This window comes from Rattus norvegicus, chromosome 11 (assembly GCF_021556685.1).
Source record: "Rattus norvegicus strain SHRSP/BbbUtx chromosome 11, alternate assembly SHRSP_T2T, whole genome shotgun sequence".
Lineage (NCBI taxonomy): Eukaryota > Metazoa > Chordata > Mammalia > Rodentia > Muridae > Rattus > Rattus norvegicus.
This window is the reverse complement of record NC_141544.1, coordinates 50,300,624-50,322,104: the sequence shown is the minus strand read 5'-3', so window position 1 is coordinate 50,322,104 and position 21,481 is coordinate 50,300,624. Positions and strand designations below refer to the sequence as shown.

At 46.3% G+C, this 21,481-nt stretch overlaps 1 protein-coding gene across 2 annotated transcripts in view; it reads right to left on the bottom strand.

Annotated features, from left to right (window-relative positions):
• The window catches only part of Bace2 (beta-secretase 2), an 88,197-nt gene extending 69,073 nt beyond the window's left edge, over positions 1 to 19,124 (bottom strand). For both annotated transcript variants that reach the window (XM_087575892.1, NM_001002802.2), the window contains 1 exon segment: positions 18,799 to 19,124. Coding sequence is in view for 1 of the 2 variants with exons in the window: in NM_001002802.2 (NP_001002802.1) it covers positions 18,799 to 19,098 (300 nt within the window). In the remaining variant the exon portion in view is untranslated.
• Positions 19,125 to 21,481: the final 2,357 nt, after the last annotated feature.

The window sequence follows — 21,481 nt, the reverse complement described above, 5'->3', positions numbered from 1 at the left end:
ATATACTGAGTTTAGGCATTACAAGTCCAGCCCTATCAACTGCTAAATCTCCTGCTTGGTGTTCCTTCAGTCATTTTATGTTCCTGTAATAGAATCCCTAAAGCTGAGCACTGTGGAAAGAAAAGAAGTCCACTGTGGTCATGGTTCTGGAGGCTGGAAATCCTAGACACACGATGTCAACACCGGGCTTCCTGACAACATGGTAGAAAGGGAACCAGCTGTGCAGCCACCTTTCTCTTCCACCATGGGGATATTCTTTCCTAAGGACCTGCTCACACTCTCAAGAATTAATCCACTGCCAGGAGACCCAGCTTACCCAGTGGGACAAGCTTCAGTTCCTTCATAAAGCCAGTCTCAATCCAATCACTGCCCAACAGGACTTACCTTTGTTGTCACTGGGATTCAGCTTCCACTGGGGGCAACTTAGAGAGGGACCAGCTTCTAATAAAATGGGCCTGATTTGCATCCTGCATCCTGTAGCAGAGAGGAGGTATGGCTAAGTATGCTACTATTCCCCTGCTTTGCTTAGGACTCTGCAGTGATGTCTCCAGCCCTGGAGCAGGGAGGATGGAGATACAGGTGAGGACAATCCTTGGGTGATTTGCAAGGGACATATCCTAGGTGTGGCCTCCTTCCTGTGGGGGCACTCTGGGTTCTTCAGAGCTGTTTTCTCCTCCCCAACCCTCGCTGCTGGCTGCCTCCCACCTGAAGCTTCCATTTGCGGACCAAGCCTTCTTGGACAGGTAGCTCCTTAACCCTCCCTCCTTGGTCAGCAGCGAGTAAGTGTAAACCCCAGATGCTTCCTGTTTCATGTCAGATCAAACATTTTAGACGTGGTAATAAGATACCCTCCTGTAACTTCTCCACTGTAGCCTGCTAGAGCTGAATGTGGCCCTGGAAATTCAGATTTTTAAAAACTCAATCTCAAACTTTTATACGTTAATGGTGTTTGAAGTTGGGAAGCAATTAGAATAAAATGAGGTTATCAGTCTTCAGTGTGACTCTATTATAATAAGAGATTTTGACTGACTGTGATGATTTGTGTATGCTAGGGAATGGCTCTATCAGAAGGTGTGGCCCTGTTGGAATAGGTGTAGCCTTGTTGGAGTAGGTGTGTCACTGTGGGTGTGAGCCTTAAGACCCTTATCCTAGCTGCCTGGAAGTAATTATTCTGCTAGCAGCCTTCAGATGAAGATGTAGAACTCTCAGCTTCGCCTGCATCATGCCTGCCCGGATACCACCATGTTCCTGTATTGATGATAATGGACTGAACCTCTGAAGCTGTAAGCCAGCCTGTAGTAAATGCTGTCCTTATAAGAGTTGCCTTGGTCGTGGTATCTGTGAACAGTAAAACCCAAACAAAGACACTGGCATACTTGCCTTGTGATGACATACAATACCCTCTTCCATATGATAACACAGTAAGGTCTTCACTTGACCTTGGACTTCTCAGACTCCAGAACAACAAGCTACATAACATCCTTCACAAATTACCTGTAGAATTCAGTTATAGCTCATGAACTAAAGGGCTGCCTCAGACAATGTGTAAGCAAACAAGCATGTCTGTGTTCTAGTAAACCTTTATTAATAAAATCGGGCCATGGGCCAGGTTTGCCTGTGGATAGTATTCTGTACCTCAGGTATATATCTTCTCATGATTTCCACAGTCTAGATTCTCAACAGGGTCTATAACATCGATACTGGAAATAAGTATCTTGCTATTAATGCTGCCAAGACAATATAAAATGTGTTTGGGGGGCCATATTTAGGCTATAATTTCAGAATTTAGGAGGCTAATGCAGGAAGATCACCATTAGCCTGAGGCCAACCATGGCTACATAGTACATTATAGGGTAGTCTAAGCTACAGAGTAAGGTTCTAAAAGAATGGGGATTATCTTTCTTTTCTAAAACGTGATAAGTAATAACTACTTGGAATATTTTCTAAACAGAAAACTAGATTTGGAGCGACTTGAGCAAGTGGGGATTAATTTCTCTTCACATGGGAAAGCTTCCAGAGACAGCTAGAATCTGAGAATCTGACCATTATCTCAGATATATGTCCACCTCAACATTCTTGGTGTCTCCTGATCTCTGTCAATAGCTTAGAACTTGACTGCCTGTGATCAAGGTCTTGTGCTTTCATTAAAGCCATAAAGGTTAAGACGGTGAGGTGGGCAGATGGCTCAGCAGGGAAAGGCCACCAAGTCTAAAGACCTGCATTCAATTCCTAGGACCCACATAGGAGAAGGAGAAAGCTGACTTCTACAATTTGTCCTCAGACTTCCACTCACTTGTTCACTATGGTGCAAGTGTGCGCGCGCGCGCATACACACACACACACACACACACACACACACACACACACAGTTAAAAGTATAAAAAAATTAAAAATACTATAAAGAAGCTACACCTGTACTTTGGCCAAGAAAACAATCTTTGATTTCTCTAAATCCCTCAGGAAAGGACCACATGTGTCATTATTTGTATCTCTAATCTGCATCATGAAGGAAACTGCAATGAAATGCTTTGGGTCTGAAGAAGAGATGGGAAGGAATTTGAGTTTGGTTTGTTAATAATATATACAGTCACATCACACAAAGTCCCAGTCACTGCGTGTCTCTAACACTACACATGGGTGTCAATGGAAATGTGTTCTAGACTCCATGTGCACAGTGCTGAGCTTCCAACAACACCCCCACAACCCACTGCTTTACCTTCAGACGGGAACAGAAAGGGAATGATGGGAAGATGTTTGAGAGAGTCCCTCAACTGAGAAAAGGCTCTCAGAGGAGATACATGAAAGGCAGGAAGAACATGTCGAACAAAATCATAATTAATTTCCCCTGAGGAAGAAGGAAAGCAGCTGACACAGAAGTAAGATCCCACAGAAAGCATTTAGGGAAACAGAAAGCGTTGTTGGAAGCTAAAACCATGGTGTAAGTGAAAGCCGAAGCAGACTCAATAGAAACGATTGGGAGCCAGGGTCACCAGACTGGAGAGTTCAATATCAACAGACGGGTCAAGAGGAGCAGAGCTGTCATCTCTGGTGAGTTTCTACACGGGAAAGGCTCACCAGGAAGTATTCTCATAGCGGACAAGAAGCAATGTAAGGGAGGGAGGGTTACAGTCCATGGTGACTGGATCATGAGAGGCTTGGTCACATTATATCCAATCAGGAGGCAGAAAGGTGGGTGCCTGCACTCAGCTTGCTCTCCGTTTTAGTCAGCCCATGACCTCAGCCCATGCAATGGCACCACCCACAGTTAAGGTTGTCTTCCCACATCAATGTTAATCAAATTAAGCATCACACTAAGTTCAGAATTTAAGAAAAGGAATAGGAAACAAAAAAGACCCACCCTACCTAACTCATGATGTATCTGGTACTTTTCTCATTGCTGTGATTAAATGCCCAGCAAAAGAACCTAAAGAAGGAAGGGTTTAATTTGACTTATATTACATTTAGTCACACGGCATTGATAATTAGGAAAAACAATTAGGAAGCAGAGGGAAATAAAGAGTGATGCTCAGGTAGCCCATTTTATCCTTCCATTCACTCTGGGACCCCGGCCCGTGGAACCAAGAAGGTGCTCACACTTTAGTCGTCACATCTCAATCAACCTAACCTACATACTCCCTCACAGCAAGCCCAGAGACTTGTTTCCTGGGTGATCCAGGATCCTTTCAACTTTATAACACTAACCATCACTCATAACAATGTGAACACTAGGTCTGAGATTGTCCCAGAAGTTTCCAGGGGGTAAAGAAAGAAGTGGTACAGTACAAAGTCCCGGGCATCTCGAGTGCGTCGTGCTTGTTGTCCACGTCGGTGTAGACCATGTAGAAGAGCTTCAAATTCAGATGCTATTTGGCCAGATTCCGGGACCCCACAATCCAGCTGCCCTCCTACAGAGTGGAGAGTGGAGGTGCTTATAGAACCGAGGAGACACAGAAAAGAGCAAACTCCTGTATCCTTGGATGTGCAGAGGACCAGTAGCCCCACTCCCTATCCCCCAAAGAGTGCCGTGGGACTGGGTTGGTGAACAAATAGGCTTAAAATAAAGGATCTGTACACTGAGTCTCTACACTTGATGCAAAGACTGGGATCTTTCAATCGGACAGCCAGTTTCATGATTCACAAGCTCAGGACAGCAAGGACACAAGAGGGCCCCCAGTGATGCATCAACTCAGACATGGAGTGAAACAGGAAGTTCATTTCCCGGGTGCGATGTGAGGCTGCCCTCTATCCATACAGACTAGAATATCGCCTACAGCCTGACTACTCCATGCAGCATTGTGGGCTCTACTGTTGGGATCTAGAGAAATCAGAAGGAAGGACAATGGAAGTTCTTTCTTACGCCAAAATGTGTATATATTTATTAATAAAAATAATTTTAAGATACTGTATAGCTTGATGTCAGGAGACATCTAGGATAGGCTAAGTCTTGGAGATGGCCTTCCTGGAGGTGGCTCATCAGTTTTTGCATGGTCTGTGATGGGTGAGCTCTTATACAGCAAGGACTTCATCTCAGGATTGCTTCTTGCAGCTGATATGCCTTTCCTGTCATTATTAAATTAATATAATAATTCTTGGGCTAATTAGCCCATCCTATTGAGGAGCTTTCCTGAAGATCATAAAGATAAACTTTCATGAATTAATGCTGTTTAGATGAATTAATGATTCGATAAAACTCCTGATTTGATTCAAATAATTTTAGGAAGAACATTTAAGAGATGGTTTTAGCTGTTTTGCTAGAAAGATGTAATAAAGTTAGTATCAAGGATAGACCATGTCCACTCCTTGTGGTAGTAAGTAAAGTCTACATAATAAGGAATACAATGAACTTTCATAATTGTACTAAAAAGAGAAATAGGCTTGGGACAAATTTGTGTTCAAGGAAAAGTTCTCAGGTCCCCAGGTGCGCACTATAATAACACAAGGCCATTTGAAACTGTTGCTTTGAATTTGTAAAGAATGAGCTTATAGAGTGAAATACTGCTTTGAACTTAATATCAACGTTCTCTTGTAACTCTCATTTTGTGTAACATTTTATCTATGAGGCAATTTTCTAAGAACTTTTTGTTTATACAAAGGCCAGAGAAAAGAAATAAAGGTGGTGTGGTGGCTTGGGGAGCTCTACCCCATCCATCCACCCATCCATCCATTCATCCATCCATCCACCCATCCATCCATCCATCCATCCATCCATCCATCCACCCAACCATCCATCCACCCATCCATCCATCCATCCATCCATCCACCCATCCATCCATCCACCCATCCATCCATCCATCCAAATGTATATGTCTGTTTGTTTATATGTATGCAGGTAGCATGCATGAAAACTTAATGGAGCTGATTAGACAGACAGTTGGGCCTGACCAGAGTGTGGGTATATGAACGCATATGTGTCTGTCCATATTTGCCTGTGTAAAGGATCTTATTTATTTCCCTTTCCTTCCTCTCAGTTTCCCAGAGTTAACCAGCCTAGCCAGAGAGAGGCTTCTGGCTGCCTGGCAATAAATCATTTACCTAATTCTCCCACTGTTAGGCAAAAAGGTGATAATTCCTCTGAAGCCATCAGCTTCTGGTCCCAGTATAACTAAGAATCAAAGAGAGTAAATATTATTAATACTGAGCAACCTTTACACTCACAAAACCACGTTTTGCGCACACACACACACACACACACACACACACACACACACACACACACACACTCTGCTGATGCTCTGGTCAATCAGTTACCTTCCAGCGAGAAACACCAGCAGCAGGCAGGCTCCCAGCAGCCTGAGGTTTGCAAACGGTCATGCAACCTAGCAATGAAAAGTGTTAGGTGGTTCTATGTTGTGGTAACACCACAGCATGTATCTATACAAACCTACACAATGCAACTTACTACATACCCAGGCACCTTGATGCTACCACTGGTCCAGGGTACACATCTATATGAGCCTATCACTGTACTGAGCGCTGTACTGAGATTTCTAAATCTATCCATATCTAAGTACAAGGATAAGCAAAGGCACTGGCCATGAATTGGGTTTGGAGGACCAAAGTGTGTGTGGAGGAACCAGTGAGTGAGAAGCAAGCAGGCATGGAGGCCTACTGTGTACCTCTTCAGTGTACCACTTCAGTGAATCACTGCCTCAGAGAACTGCTTCAGGATAACACTTGAATGAACCATTCAGAGAAATACCTTGGTGGACCACCTCAGGGAATTTCAGTGAACCACTTCAAGGAACTACCTTGGTGGATGACTTGAGGGAACGTCTTCAGCAAATTGCTCTGGGGTACTGCTTAGGTTAAAGACACCACACACATCAATTACACTGAGCTTGTAGGCCACATTTTTTTTCTTTCTTCAATTACAAATTACCTTGCTAGAATGCTCGTCTCTTTTATTTCATAAACTTTTTAGTTGTCTTTACCTGTGTCTAGTAAAACAGTGTGCTACTACTACACAAAACATTTTCCTTCATTGAATCCTTAGTTTATGTGTTTTTCACTTTTAAGATTTTTTTTATGGGTATGTGGCATCAATGTTTGTATGTGTATGAAAGCATGTGTATGTGTGGTGTTCAGGTGGTGTTTGTGTTCATGTGTGCATGTGCATACAGAGGCCTAAGTTTGATGTAGGATATCATCCCTTAATTGCTCTTTCACTGTTTGCTCTGAGGCAGGGTCTCTCAATCAAACCCAGAGTTATACATCTAGTCTCACTAGACAGCATGTTCTAAGGATCCCCTGCCTCACCTTTCAAGGCCGGAATTACAGACAGGAGACCATGCACACCCAGGATGTATGTGAATTCTGCATAACAAGCACTTTAACCACTGAGCCATACTCCCTATTCTAGTTTTAGACTAAAATATAAAAACCTTTGCAAACCTTTCTGTTAAAAACTAAGACATAAATAGGCAGACTAGGCTAAGCTCGTGTAGGGTCAAGTCCAATACTATCACAACTTGGATCCTAGGAACTAGAATGGCATAGTCTTCTAGAACTCCCACTGAAGAGCTGGCCTGAGGGTGGGTATTATTACCTTTTTATTATATGTAGAATACACATCCTCTAAAATAACATAAGAACATAGTACATCGATAAACCAGTATTAGTGTTTCCCATTACACTTCTAAAGTATGATCACTGTTCCTAATTCCACTGTTCTACCTGTATGATGGCTGGTACACAAGCTTGCTTATACCAGCGTTACCATCAATATGAGAGGAATGCCTTGTGGCAGGACCCCACAATGCCTGTAGTGTCAAGACAATTAGAATTGTTCCACCCCATCATGCTCTGGGCAATCTCCTCTGCATATGTGGTCTGTCTGTTGAGCAAAATGTCCTATATGGCATGACTATACTTAAGAATTTTTGTTGATAAGAGTACAATAAAACTATGATGTGCTAGATTTTTCTGGGCGCAAAAACTACCAGAAATATTTTTTGCTGACTGTGCCCATGGGTCACAGGAAGTGAGTAGACCTGGTACTTCTAGTATCCCAAGCCTTTCCTGTACTGCTATTCGACAATGTGAGGCTTCTCACATTCCAGAGCCTTTGAATGTCTTTATGTGAAGAAGACTTGTCTTTCAAAGGCAGGTTTGTGGTTGTTTTTAGCCTCAAACATAATCTCCCTTCACCCCCCACCCCAACGGCCAACCTTTCTCATTCAGTACCTCACACATCAGACTGTCATCTTCCAGAAAAAGTTCAAAGCAAAGCCCAAACTAGAGTCCACTCCAGTCTGGCCCACAGAGGCATTCAGAATTAGATTCTAGCTGACGTAGGACAGGTGGGCTGAATTATACTTTGTGCATTTGGTGGTGAGCAATATCATTCACAGCATAAGAGACAGGAGTGGGTGGTGGCACCCATTGGCACCCCTGTCTTCAGCCCAGCCTGCTGTATTTACTTGACATTATCTCTCAAAGGCTCCCTGTGGTGGTTTGAATGAAAATGTTCCCTTTAGTTCATTTAACTGGACAGTCCATCCCCAGCCAGTGGCACTGTTATTTTGGTGTGTGTGTGGGATGGTTTAGGAGGTGCAGCCTTGTTAGAGGAAGTGTGTCACTGGAGTGGGGCTTTGAGAGCATGAAGATTCTCACCACTTACAGTTTGCTCTTTCTGCTGTTCCAGCCCACATGCCTGACTGCTGCTATGCCTCCCTACAGTGATGGCAATAGACTTGTATTCTTATGCAACCATAAGCCCAAATAAACCATTCCTTCTATAAGTTGCCTTGGTCATGGTGTTCTATCATAGCAACATAAAGTAACTAATACAGGTCCCATCGGGGGTTGGGCTTCAGCTATTCAGTCCTGATACCATCTCCTGCACCCATAGCTTTCCTAGTATATCCTGGGATCTCCTCAGTAAACCAGGCACACCCATTTCCTGATTCCACACCTGTCCTGAGGGCCCCAAATGAAGAGACCACCAAACAACACTCGATGGGATAAATGGTCTCTACTATGCTGCCTCCCCGGTCACTCAGGTTTTCAATTTCCTTTAAAATTCAGACATTTCCAAGCCATCCATATTTAATAATACCCTCCACAGCTCAGTCCTAGACATGCACACTGTCCATAAGTAATATGGTATAGTGTATGCATGCTCTGTAAGGTGTTTTCTCTCATAAGCCCAACTCCAAATTCTGTTTATAAAGTAGATGAGAGAGGATGAGCTGAAGCAGGGTCTGGGAACACACGCCCATGTGCATACACACACATACACACACACATGCACACGCACACACACAAACATGTATATGAGCATGCACACACACAAACATACACATGTACGCATGCACGCAAGCACACATGCACGCAGCGTGAGGAGGCCACCTGCACCTTCTGGCTCACCCTTGCCCCATGTTCTCCAGGCTAATCCCTCTCATTGTGTCAGACCAGCCCCATCTGCACGTTCTCAGCAGTGTCTTTCCCAAAGCCTTGTTAGCAGTCTTGTTTCTGGGACTTGCGTTCCCAGGCTGCACCTTGGCACAGCATTCTCAAAAATACTGTTTGCTTTCTTTACAATCTGTCTTCCTCACATGAACACGGAGTGTGTAAAAACAAGAACCATCTCTGTGTAGTTAACTGTCAATCCCAGGTCTTAGAACAGGCATCTTGGGTGGTGTTCCCTCTGCTCACTGGAACTTGGATTTCTGGAACTCTTACCCTAGAGCTGATGCTGAACTGAGATCTCAACACATCTGACCACAGCTGATTCTCTTAATAAACACGAAACACATACTTTATCCATACTGTCTTCGTCTTCCTTGACATGTATTAGTAGTAGATTAGTTCCCCTGAGTGTGTGGGCATCCATGTGTTCATACCTGTGTGTGCATGTGCATATGTGTATACACATATGTTCACATGTGTATGCATGTATACACATGTGTCTGCATGCATCTGGAAGCTAGAATAAAACTCTGGTTGTTAGTCCTCAGTTGCTATCACTTTTTTAAAAAAAGATAACTTCTGTATTAGTTTGCTGTGTATTGCTGTGATAAACACCAAGACCAAAAGTAACTTGGGGAGGAAAGGGTTTGTTTGACTTTCATGCCCCATCCCAATTCATCATTGAGGAAAGCTGGGATAGAAATTCGAGCAGGGCAGGAATCTGGAAGCAGGGGCTGAAGCAGAGATCACAGAGGAACACTACTTGTTGGCTTTTTCCTCATGGCTTCCTCATCCTGCTTTCCTTCAGCACCCAGACCACCTGTCCAAGGGTGGCCCCTTCCACACCAATCATTAATTAAAAAGATTCCTCACAGACTTGCCCATAGACCAATCTTCTAGAGGCATTTTCTCAGTTCAGGATCTCCATTTCCAAATGACTATAACCTGTGTCAACTTGACAGAACTAACAAGCTTGTTGGTTGACTAGGTTGGCCCATCACTGAGACCTAGGTATCTGCCTTCTCTGCCTCTCTAACTCTGGGACTATAACCATGCTTCACCGAGCTGGGTCTTTTCACATTCGTTCTGGAGACTGAACTCTTGTCCTCCTGCTTCCAGGCAAGTAAGTTACTGGCTAGTCTATCTCCCTAGAACCCAAGCCCACTTCTTAATTCTGTTTCTTTCTAATCTGCTGTAGGTCATAGCCCCCAGTAAATAACCTTATAAAAATTAAGAACAAACCATTTCCAGTTAAGGCTGGCTATAGCCTAGAACATGATGTTTGTGAAAGCTGCCTTTTCAGGCTGGATTCTCTGCCCTTCTCCATAATGTCTGACACAAGTAGACACCAAAACCGTGAATGACAGGGTGCCCATGATCCATCTAGCTTTTCTCCAACATATTTAGAGGGAGCTGCAAGAGAGATGGGTCAGAGGTCAAGATCCAATATTGCTCTTCCAGGGAACCAGGGCTCGGTTCTCAGAGCTTATACCAGGAGACTCCTAATGCCTATAACTCTATCTCCAAGGGACCTGATGGCCTCTTCTGGACTCTCCCAATTCTCATGTGATCATACATATATGTAGACACACACATACATACACACGAGAAATTAAAAGTGATCTTGAGAAAAAATAAAAAATAAAGGGGTTTGCATGTGTGACAAGGTTTGGGGGAGTCTCAATTTTCCCAGCCAGGACAGCTCTAGAGAGTACAACAGAGCCCAACAGTTAGCACAGCCACCTCTCTGCTTTAGTACAATGAGCAGTCTAACTTGAGAGAATGGGGAGCTCAGTTAATCCACCACAGGTAGCAATTCCATTTGCACTGCTTCTGTGCAGATCCTTGAGCACCTACAACTGTATGTCACAATCCCATGGGAGCAGCACGGTGACCACCGGTAATAGAGCTCCTTTAAGGTCAATGCAGAGGCACAGGGCATCTGCTGGGTTCTGATTAGCTCTTTTTTTTTTTCATTTGGCTTTACTTAGTGGCATATTGGACGTTTCAAGCTTTCTGAATTCACAGTAAAGGCTCTGTGGCAGACGAAGTATTTCAAAAGGCTGCCTTCAGCACAGTGACTCTGAGCAGTGCATCGAAAGGACTTGCATTTCAGGCTTCCCAATTGCCCAATATAAGGACTTTTCTGGAACACAATCTGCCTAAAGCACAGAAATTTCTAAAGTAGACAGAAGGGGAACTACCCAAGAGGTACTTGTCTAGGAAGAGGAGAAGTGGTCACTGTGCGTAAGTCAGAGGAGGTGCTGGCCTCTGCAATGGTCTTCATATAGAGTCCAAGGATAGAATCCAGCATTGGCTGAAGGACATGAGACATGGCAGAACTTCAGGTCTGGTATGGCATTGCACCTAGGAAGCACGGACCCTGTCTCAGAACTCTGCATTGCAGCCAGCTCTTGTGAGCCAGTGGATTCCCAGCAGCAATGATTCCTGTTGTGGTCTGTGAGCCAGAAGCTCTTGTCCCTGCTGACTGGGACACTAGATCTTTCCTTTCTGAAGCTCCCGAATGACTCATCAAAGGTTCTGGTCAATAGAACAGATCATAATTGAGGAGGGTCCAGGCTTCCTTGAAACCTCAGATCACTGTGTTAAATAGCCCAGTTTACAGATTGGGAGACTGAGGCTCAGCCAAGTTAATTAACTTCCTCCCAGCAACCAAAATCCAGAAATAACAGATATGGGCTCAGCACTCAATGTTGAGCATGCCACATCACATAGGCATACTTGCCCCAGAGGGACTTTCAGTGGGAAAAACTCTTTGGCGCCAACTGGGACTTTAGCTTCTAGCAGGGGTAGGCATGACTGACACCTAGAACCTGTTTCCTTCCCATTGCCAAAACCATTGCTCAAGTGGAACCAGTGGTGATCTGCAGTGGAACCAGGAGACTCTCAAGCTAGTGTGAGAGAGAAAGAGATGCTTTTCCCCACTGCAATCATGGCTCCCTGGAATGATGGAGCTGATCCAGGGTATCTATCACCTGCTTCCCCACACCCAATCCTCCTCTCCATCACCCTAACACGGCAGCACCGACATTGTGTGTTTCCCAGAGTGGGTATACAATGTACCAGGTAATAAAAGTCCAACATCCACCCAGAGACCTGCATTGGATGGCACTCTTTAAATCAAGAGCATTGCTTTTATTTACAGTCCAGCATGTCAGCATGATAAGGCACTGCTTCTAAAACATGACCATTTTTGTTTGGGTAGCAACAGTGTCAAGCGTGGGCGAAGGGGAGCTGAATGATGTCCAGTTCACCTGTGTCTCACGCACAGACTGACAGGGTCAGGAAAATGACCCAAAACATGTGTCCTTCACCCTTTCCAGCACTCCACCCACAACCCACAATGTGTCTTCACAGCTCAGAGTTAGAGAAGCCCAGAAAGACCATTTCCTCACAGAAACATTCTGCTCTGCCCGCATCCATAACTTAACCAGTGGCTGGCCAGGGCTGAGCAGCAGAGCAGGGTGACTAGAAGGGAACCAGGCAGACAGCAAGAGAGAAGGCCCACTGTTAGTCAAAAAGGAGATGTGGGCTGGAGAGACGGCTCACAGGGACTAACAGGTTTGTCCTTAAGCCTGATGACTTGAGTTTGATAGCTGGACCCACACTATAGAAGGAGAGACCTGTCTCTGACAATGGTCCTCTGACCTCCACACGTGCCCTGTGGCATGTGCATGTTCCTCCTACAATAAGTACATAAATGTAATAAGTAAGGTGTAAATGAGATGTAGAAACATATACAGGGCCACCCTGTTCTTGCTACCCTCAGCATGGGGAGAAGGCAGGTATTAGCAGTTCCAGGCCATGCAGGGTAGACCCTGTATTCAAAGCCAAAGGCTTGACCCCAGAAGACAAAAGGTAGAAAATAAATCCCATAGCTTGTGACCAGACCCTACAGAGAGTACCCAGGGCTAAGCCAGTATGTAAAATAATGACTATGGTTTGACTTGCAGGGTCACCTCAACTCTCACATTAATTTCCTATGACAATGCAGGAAGAGGTGGGCCCTTGAGGAGTTGGTCTTGGCTCTGTTGTTGTGAGCGCCTGAATGCATTCAGTCGATAAGAATAACAGGTGAAAAGTACCGAGAGGGTGGATCAGCTCCAAATGCCAGTTTGGTTAGGGCCTCTCCATGCCATGTCTCCTTGGGACTCTGCCAACAAGGAGACAGCCCCAGATACAGGCCTTCAACTTTGGTCTAGAAACAGCCAAAATAAACTCCACAACTTGCTCAGTCTGTGGCATCTTGTTATTAGCAACAGAAACCAAACAAAGATATCAACAGCTAATCTTACTTTCTTCCTCTGGTGTTTAGTTAGTGCGAACTGCAAGCATCCTGAAGGAAACAGGAAGGCTGGGCAGCTAACCTCGAAAAACAGGTTAGGCTGACCCACCTCTGACTCAGGAAAGCAGATACTCAGGGTGTGTCAGGAAAGAGCCCTTGGACGGACTTCCCTATCAAACACATCCTGATTCTTGAGGGGTGCCTGATAAGAGCACAAATTTCAACAAGAGTGTTTCTTAACCACAGGGTTTAAAGACTGCTGGTCTTGCAGAAGGTGGGTAGCTCCAATCAAAACACAAATTCCAGACACCCTAGAACAAAGCACCTGACAGGAGACAGGGGAAACATTTATAAGACTCTTCTCCAGTGGGGAAACCAACATGAGAATGCAGAGAGCATCAGAAACCCCCTCCCACTGAGCCTCCTCCAGTTCACTGTCTTATCACAGGCTCCTGACTAGCACAACCCAAACCCCTGTCTGCTCATCAGTCCTAATGAATGTGGCACTTGAAATTCCAACTTGAAATTGTTGACCTCTAACAAGTGGGATCTAAAAATTACAAGCTTAGGAAAGACATGAGAATAAAACTGTATTCCTGCAAGCAGACGCAGTCACCGATTTTGGATGGGGATATGTTCTGAGGTGTGGCATTAGACGATTTTGTGATTGTGCCAATAGCGCAGAGTTATAATGAGATACGCTTACATGGCACGAGTGTTAGTGTTAACGGTCAACGTGACAAGATTCTAGAATCACCTGGGAGATGAGTCTCTGGGCCTGTGGGGACTGCTTTGATTGTATTAACTGAGGTGGGAACCTGCCTACCATGGCTGACACCATTCCCTGGATGGGATCCTAGGAATAAAATGGAGAAGGGGAGTTAAGCAGCAGCTTGCATTTATTGTTTGCTGCATTCTGATTGTGGAAGCAACGAGACCAACTGCTCCAAGCTCCTGCCACCTAGAGTTCCCCTCACAATGGACTATCCTTGAGCTGTGAGCTGGAAACAAACCTTTCTCCCTGATTTTGCTTTCATCAGTCTTCTATTACAGCAACAGGAAAAGTGACTAAGACAGACAGCTGCAGCATCATAGACCATGGGATTTGAAGGGACCACCATTATCTGTACAGCCCAGAGTTGGAACTCCAAGCCCCATAAACCTGTCTGCAATGTGAGTCTTTGTGGATGTAAAGAGGTGATGTAAGGCATTCCAATGACTGGTGTCTTTGTAATGACTGCAGACAGATGCACACAGGGGAAAGAAAGTCAGCAGAGACGGAGGGAGAGGCTGGAACGATACAGCTACAAGTGAAGAACCCCAGAGACCATAAGATGCTAAGGCTAGGAAATGAGGTATCTTCCCCTGGAGCCTCCAGAGGAAACATGGTCTCATCATTGACACCCTAGACTTGGGGCTTCGAACCTTCAGAGCTATAAGGGAACAGATTTCTATTGCCTTAAGCCTCCGGTTCGTGGAGTTTGTTAGGGAAGCAGAAGACACTAATGCAGAGGTAAGAGAACATTAACCACGGGGAGCTGAGGGCTCAGAAAGGAGAAACACTTCTTCAGGTCGTCCATGGTACAAATGCACCTCACTGTCCTCGGGAAGGCGGCTCTTTTCTAAAGTCACTTTAACTGAGACTCGGACAGGGGCCCAAGTTGTAGATGGATCTGATCGGAAGGATGGACCCACCCCTTCATGGCATGACTGTGGAGACGTGGATAAGTCTGTCTGGATAAGTCTGTCTCCATCTTAAAATTAAATCAAATGACTGAACGGTCTCCTCAGGAAGGCATGGAAATCCAACGAGGCTGACTTGGCAGATTGCTGAGGCTGAGGAATAGAGACACAAGGCTCAGTGATGAAAGACCTTTCTAGTGTGGGTTTGATCTGACATCCAAAAAAACCCAAAACCTTTAGTCTGACATTCTGCACTGGATACCCAAGAAGTAAGGCTAGGTGCTGGCGTTGTTTCCTTGAGCTCTGTCTGTCTGTCTTTGGCATCCTCTGATGAATCCTTTTCCTAATGTCCACGGACTCCACATTTTACCTGACGGAATGAGGACAACTACCAAAGCTGAATAACTTGGCAGCAGCTCGTCCAGTGTTCCCTTTCTTCATCATCTTTAACCGTGAGCATATCAGTGACCCCCTGTCCGGCTTCCCTTCACCCGACCGCTTTCCTTTTTCTAGCCTCACTTACTGTGAGCTTCATGTGATTGGGGGACCCCAGTGATTTACTCTTTAAAAAAAAAAAAAGCTCTGAAATTATATAGAGTCTCATTCTGTACTTTCGATTGCCGTGCTAAGAGGTTGATCAATAACCCAGCGCACGTGCCAAAGCACTTTGTTAAATGTTTATATTTGAAGGCGTAAATGTGAACACAGTTTGCCAGTTGTTTCACCTATACCAATGCTGATGACAGAAATCTTCCAACAGAAAGCCCCCAAAGCCTTTTTTGAGACACCATACAGCATATATCTGTGGCCCTTTGCTGTCTTCAGTTGGATTTATTGTGTGAGCATGAGAGTATATTTAAATAGTGTAAATTGCTATAATTATAATAACTTTTGAACACTCTTGTAATTATTAATAAGAGCAAATTGCATGGTTCCAGTGGATGCCGCTCTTCTGTTAGATAGGAGTCACATAATGGTATCAGTGTGTAACCCCGACTCTCATCTCCATGCCAACGTGGGCCTGCCTGCCAGTACAGGGCTCTGAGGCTCTGTCAGGCTGCTGGGCAGCCTCTGACTCCTCACGGAGTCGGTAGGCAGGACAATGGATCCCAGTTCTTAATGAAAGCACACAGGGGTGAGCACACTTCCAATGGCTGGCCTTCCCATAGGGTAGCAGGACTCTGGTGAGCTTTGGTTTACACCTAGACTCCTGTCTAGCATCCTTCCACTCAAGCACTTTCCTGCATCCAACTATTCCTTAAGATAGCCCTTAAGTGTGGCCTTCAAAGGAAAGAGAAAGGGTGATCAGAGTATAGGAAAGACTCTAGGTACAGTCAGACATGCAGTCCCTAATGCCGGAGCACTGGCCAGGGAGCACTGCCTACTAATGGCACATTGTAGCACAAACCAAGGGAAAGCAGATTAAAAACCTGCAGGAATAAACATCATTTGCCTGTGGCTCAAAGCCTAGCTTCTTCAGCCTAATGACCTGGACTCCATTCTCCACCCTCCCTCCTTCTTACCCCATTCTCCTAGCAAGTCATTCAATGTTTCCAAACCTTACCCCTGCCATTCTCAAGGCACATAGCAATGCTAGGACAAAATCTGGGGCTTGTGGTGAATATTTGCACCAAGCAACAGTCAGAGATAGGAGGCCAGTTTAATCCCACCAAGAGCCTGTCTCAAAAATCAAGGTGGATAGCCCCCCTGAGAAATAACACCCAAGTTTGTGACTTCCACGGCAGGCACACACTCGTGCAAATACACTAACATGCATGCATGCCTCAACAGACACCTCCCCCCCACCCCCGCCACAAGTCAGTTAGGATATAAGGGGGTGGTTGTGAGAGAGAACACATCTGTCAGGTTGTTCATCACACACAGAGGTTGAAGACACTATGATTATTAACAACTGAAGAAGTCCTGTTCATTTATCGCTTCCCTCTCTTTCTCTAAGCATTTTACTTGAAGTTTCAGAGAACAAAAAAAGAAATACATGACTGACCCTGTGCCCACTACTAGAGCAGGAACTGTCTTTGGGGTTCTGAAGTCACCTCCCTACTGCTTTTTCTAGCCACCTGCAAACCCCCGCTGGTACCAGAGACAGTGCAGAACAGACTACGAACCAGGTCACCAACACCTAGTGTTTACAATGGAAGCATCCGATGCACAGATTTTGCCATGAGGCAGTTTATCCCGTCATCATGCCAGGGCAACAACACGGAATAGTTCACCCCTGAGGGACGATATATGCAGAAATGATACTTGTTTGTCACAGACCAGCATTCCTTAGAAGCGTGCTATAGTCTAGTTGAGAAATAACCCCAGAAGAACTACTTCCACGGCTGTGCTAAGGATACAAACCTGGGAGCTCCTTACATCCTGGCTAATTAACTAAACTTCATCTCCAAGTTTAAGGTAAAGGCCACTGAATCACCAACAAAGGCAAAGCAAAGGAGAACTTTGTGAGCGAAGTCTTCTCTTCTTTAAAGTTTTGGGGGTTTTTTGTTTTGTTTTTTTTTTCCCCTGGTTCCCCTTTCCCCAGCCCTAGAACTCGAGAACTTTCATCCCTAAGGTAGAAGTTTCCCACATGAGGACTCAGTCAGGGCCTGTGTATAGAAGAAAGAGGCAGGTCTCTCCTGTTCTGTGCAGTCCTGCCAAGGGCAGTTCACAGGATCCCTTTACCCTGAGATCATGCTCACATGGTAGAGGTCTGACTGCTCAGGGGACTCTAAGCTTCCTCAGCTGACACAGGCCCCCCTTCAGCCTACCCTGCAGCCCTTCTGGATTGGGTACACGAGGACCCTGTACAGCAACCGCTGCCAACGTTTTGGGTAAAATAATACACGCTTGAAGGTCTAAACAACTACAGAAGTTATTCTGCAGTTTCTGGTTTTAAAAATTAGCATGGCGCATCTCCTTAAAGTCTTGAATAATTTAATTAGAATTATACAAAAGTCATGAGCATGTTCTATTTATGGGCAATCACATCAGCATGAAAAAAAAAATCCCAACGACAGTGTTAAAAATAAAGTATCTTCATGCGGTGCATTTCACTCATGAGACAACTTGAATTCGAATTGGAGAGGGTCGGATCACTTCTGGGAGGCTTTTGCTTCCCTTGCCAGATTCCGTGCTTGGGAGCCCGTGTGCCCTCGATACACGAAGTGTTAAATGAACATCAGCACAAGGCAGAGAAGAAAGCCGTTTGGACCGCGTTTGTTTTATCTTCGACTCGCTGTGCGCCCGGTGTTTCCCAGCAGCTAATGGCATTCACATTCTCCAACCCCCGCAGGATGCATGCCTTGGCGGGTGCAGGGCTCCCAGAGGCTGGGCAGCCCAGACAGCTTATGAGGAAGCCAGCAAACAAACTCCGAGGAAGGAAGGCGGCTCTGCTGGGCAAAGAAACACTTTGGAACCGGGTGTCTTTTAGCTGAGCTCATGGAGAAATCTCTTTTAAAGGGTACCGCGCCTTGGATACCGTCCAAGAGTCTTTTTAGCAATGAGACAGCACAGACAGAGACGATATCAACTCCAGTGATTTCCTTGCATCTAACAGCACCTTTTTTAAAGACCCCACCCACCCACCCACTCAGTAAGTACTGCTCTTGCTGGAAGGAGGAGTCGCTCCTGGGGACGAACTATGTTACAGGTCCCTTCAGCTGTCAAGCCCCACGGGGTGAAGGAGGGCCACCAAGTTCTGAAACATTTGCTCACACCCCCTGAGCTGTGCTGGGGCAGAGACTGCGCTTCCCGGTGCGTCCCTAGCGCGCGCCTCCGCACCTCACCCGACCCATGCACCTCCCCGACCCTTCTTCTTCCCGGGGAAAGCTACAGCTTTAGGGGCGACATTAAACCACGCGGAGTCAATTCCTAGACACCCCACCACCACATCCTACCTTCTGCGGAGGGGTCCCAATCAGCATCTCCAGGTAGTAGCCGCGGCCAGAGTCCCCCTGAAGATTGTCCACCATAGCCAAGAAGTTGGCGGTAGCCCTGGCAGGCTCCAGTGCGAGGGCCAGGCCATCAGCCCGGGGCAACTCGGGGGTCCCGAGCCCGGGAACAGTTGAGGCTCTGTGGTTCGTGGCCCCGGCCACTTGGAGGGGAAGCGTGAAGGGCGCCGGGGCCAGCACGGGGACCGCGCGCAAGAGCCACTGCGCCAGCAGTGGGAGCAAGAGTGCTCGAAGCAGCGCGCCCATCCCCGCGGCGGGGGCTCGGCGAGTCTGCGAACGCGCGGTTCTGCGGTCCTTGGCCGGCCGGGGCGGGGCGGACGGGGAGGAGGCTGGAGAAGGCGGTGCGGAGTTGAGCAAGTTCTCTGCCGCTGCCCCCTCTGGCGGCCGCCGCCCCGCAGGCCCTGCCCCTCCTCCGTGGCCAAGGTCAAGGATGGGCGCGGGTCGCGCCTCTTCCCAGGGAAACTGGAGTGCAAAATTTCCCCGGAACGTGCCCGGGAGGCCACGGCTAACGGATATGACGAGGCTCAGCCTAGAGCTGCTGGAAAGTTTCGGGAACCCTTAAAGGGGCAGCTAAAGCGCAAACTGGCTTTCTGGCCCTGCGTTCAAGGAGTAAGCAGGGGTCCACTGACCCCTGCAGAGGCAGAACTGCCGGGATGACTTAAGGGTCAGAGCGCAGGGCAAGCAACTGTGAAAGAACGTGCCTCTCCGCTTGTCAAGCGCATCTCCAACAGGGTCTGGCTGCCTCTCCGGGCTTCTCCCACGCGTGGATCTCCCCTTCCAGCTTCTTAGGAGTTAGCTAGTTCTCTGAGTACAATGTAGGCTGGGAGTGCTGGGAGGCTAGGGGAGGCAGGTGAGGGGACTTTGAATTCCTGAGAAGGGGTCTGGGTTATTGCTCATGTCTGCTTGCCCTCCCCAGAACCCAACACCACACGCTGAGGAGGTAGCCTTGGGCCTGATCTTCCTTGCCCTCCTCTTGTCTTTAATGCAGATTCAGTTCTGCTAGGAGCTGAGCTCAGTCTCTCCGGAATCCAGCCAGTCCACCTAGTTAGTGAATTACTATCAGGGTCCCAAATGAGGCTGCCATCCAGCCCTCTCCTTTCATCCACCCGCCAGCTCTCCGCAGATTATCTAATTAATACTTGTTTAGCCAGACACCGAAGCCGCAGAAATGCATTCAAAGGGCTATTTTATTTCAGGCACTGAACGCAGGGGGGACAATTACACCAGCTAAACTCATCGATTTCTGCTGAATCAAGGAACAGAAGAAATCTTTGTGTCTCCTCCAGCTGAATTATGTTGGTTAAAAAAAAGAAGAAGAAGACCATCTTCAAACAGTGAAAAGTAGAAACCAAGCTTCCCTAATACTTGACTAGAACTTCCAGATACAAATGCCTTTGCTTATTCGGTCCTTCCCAGGGTCAGAACCGTATCTCGCTCTACTGGGGACCTTTCTGCCTGAGATCTTCAGCGATTCTGCTTTCTAAATGACTTTGGTTATAAGTTTCATTTTCCCCTCTGAGCTCTATCCAAACTCCACGGAATCCCCAGCCACATGAAGGCAGGCCTGATTGAATCCTGGGATAGAACCTCAATTGTTATTCCCCATAAATCTGCATAGTTATCAAGAGCTCTTACAACGTTTAAATTCAAGGTGGTAAGAAAAAGGCAATTTAAAGTAGGTGGTTATTTACAAACCCTGATGTCCAGTCTTGAGGGGTTGGGGACCACCCAGGCAACTCTCAGCATGACAGCATCCTTTTGGAAGCGGGGGAGGGGGGGGAGCCGGGGGGGGGGGGAATCACGTGACATTGACTCAGGTGCTACGGCATGTATAAGGTGTAAGGTCAATATTAAAGAAAATCTGTATAACTGAAGTCTAATTAATGTTGTGTATTTGAAACTCCCTAGTTCTTGTAGGGTGAATATCCCAAGCTTTTCCTGGTAAAAGAGAGGTATATAAACAACTACATAGAGACAGGATCAAGGGCACATGCCGTTTTAACGAGTGGTAGGGCCATCTTGTCAAGTAAGTACTGGCCAGGCCCTGAAGTGGTAGTACCAGACCCTTGTCTTCATTCTGTGTGGCTTTAGCATTTTCCATCCTCATTGCTGGCTGATGCTGCAGGATGAGAGAGATGATAGCTTTACCTCCAGCTGTTTGCTGGGGAGTGGTCTTTGATGTCTCCTCATGAGGTACCCTTGGTCTTCCTTCCCATTCATTTTTCAGCCTTGAAGAACTTCCAGGTAAAAGCTTTCTTCACACAAGGCTCAGGAGCAGGACCAGGCAGGAAGAGTTGAGTCATAGAGCACCGCACTTCCTGACCTGGGCTGCCTCTGGCATCCCCTGGAGAGAGCTGGCTCTGCTCACTCAGAGCTCTTCTCACACCACAACTTCTCCAGCTTCTGGTTCCAGGACCCAGTTACACTCTTACAAATGGCTGAGGGCCTCGGTATGTCGATCTGTGTTTAATAATCCGTGAATCCGAAATGAGAGACATTAACAATTAAAATAAAAACACACCTGGGTCCAATTGGTAAAGTGCTTACTCTGCAAACACGAGAACCTGAGTTTAATCCCAAGCACCCACTTGTAAATCCAGGCATGGCAACACTTTCCTGTAATTCCAGC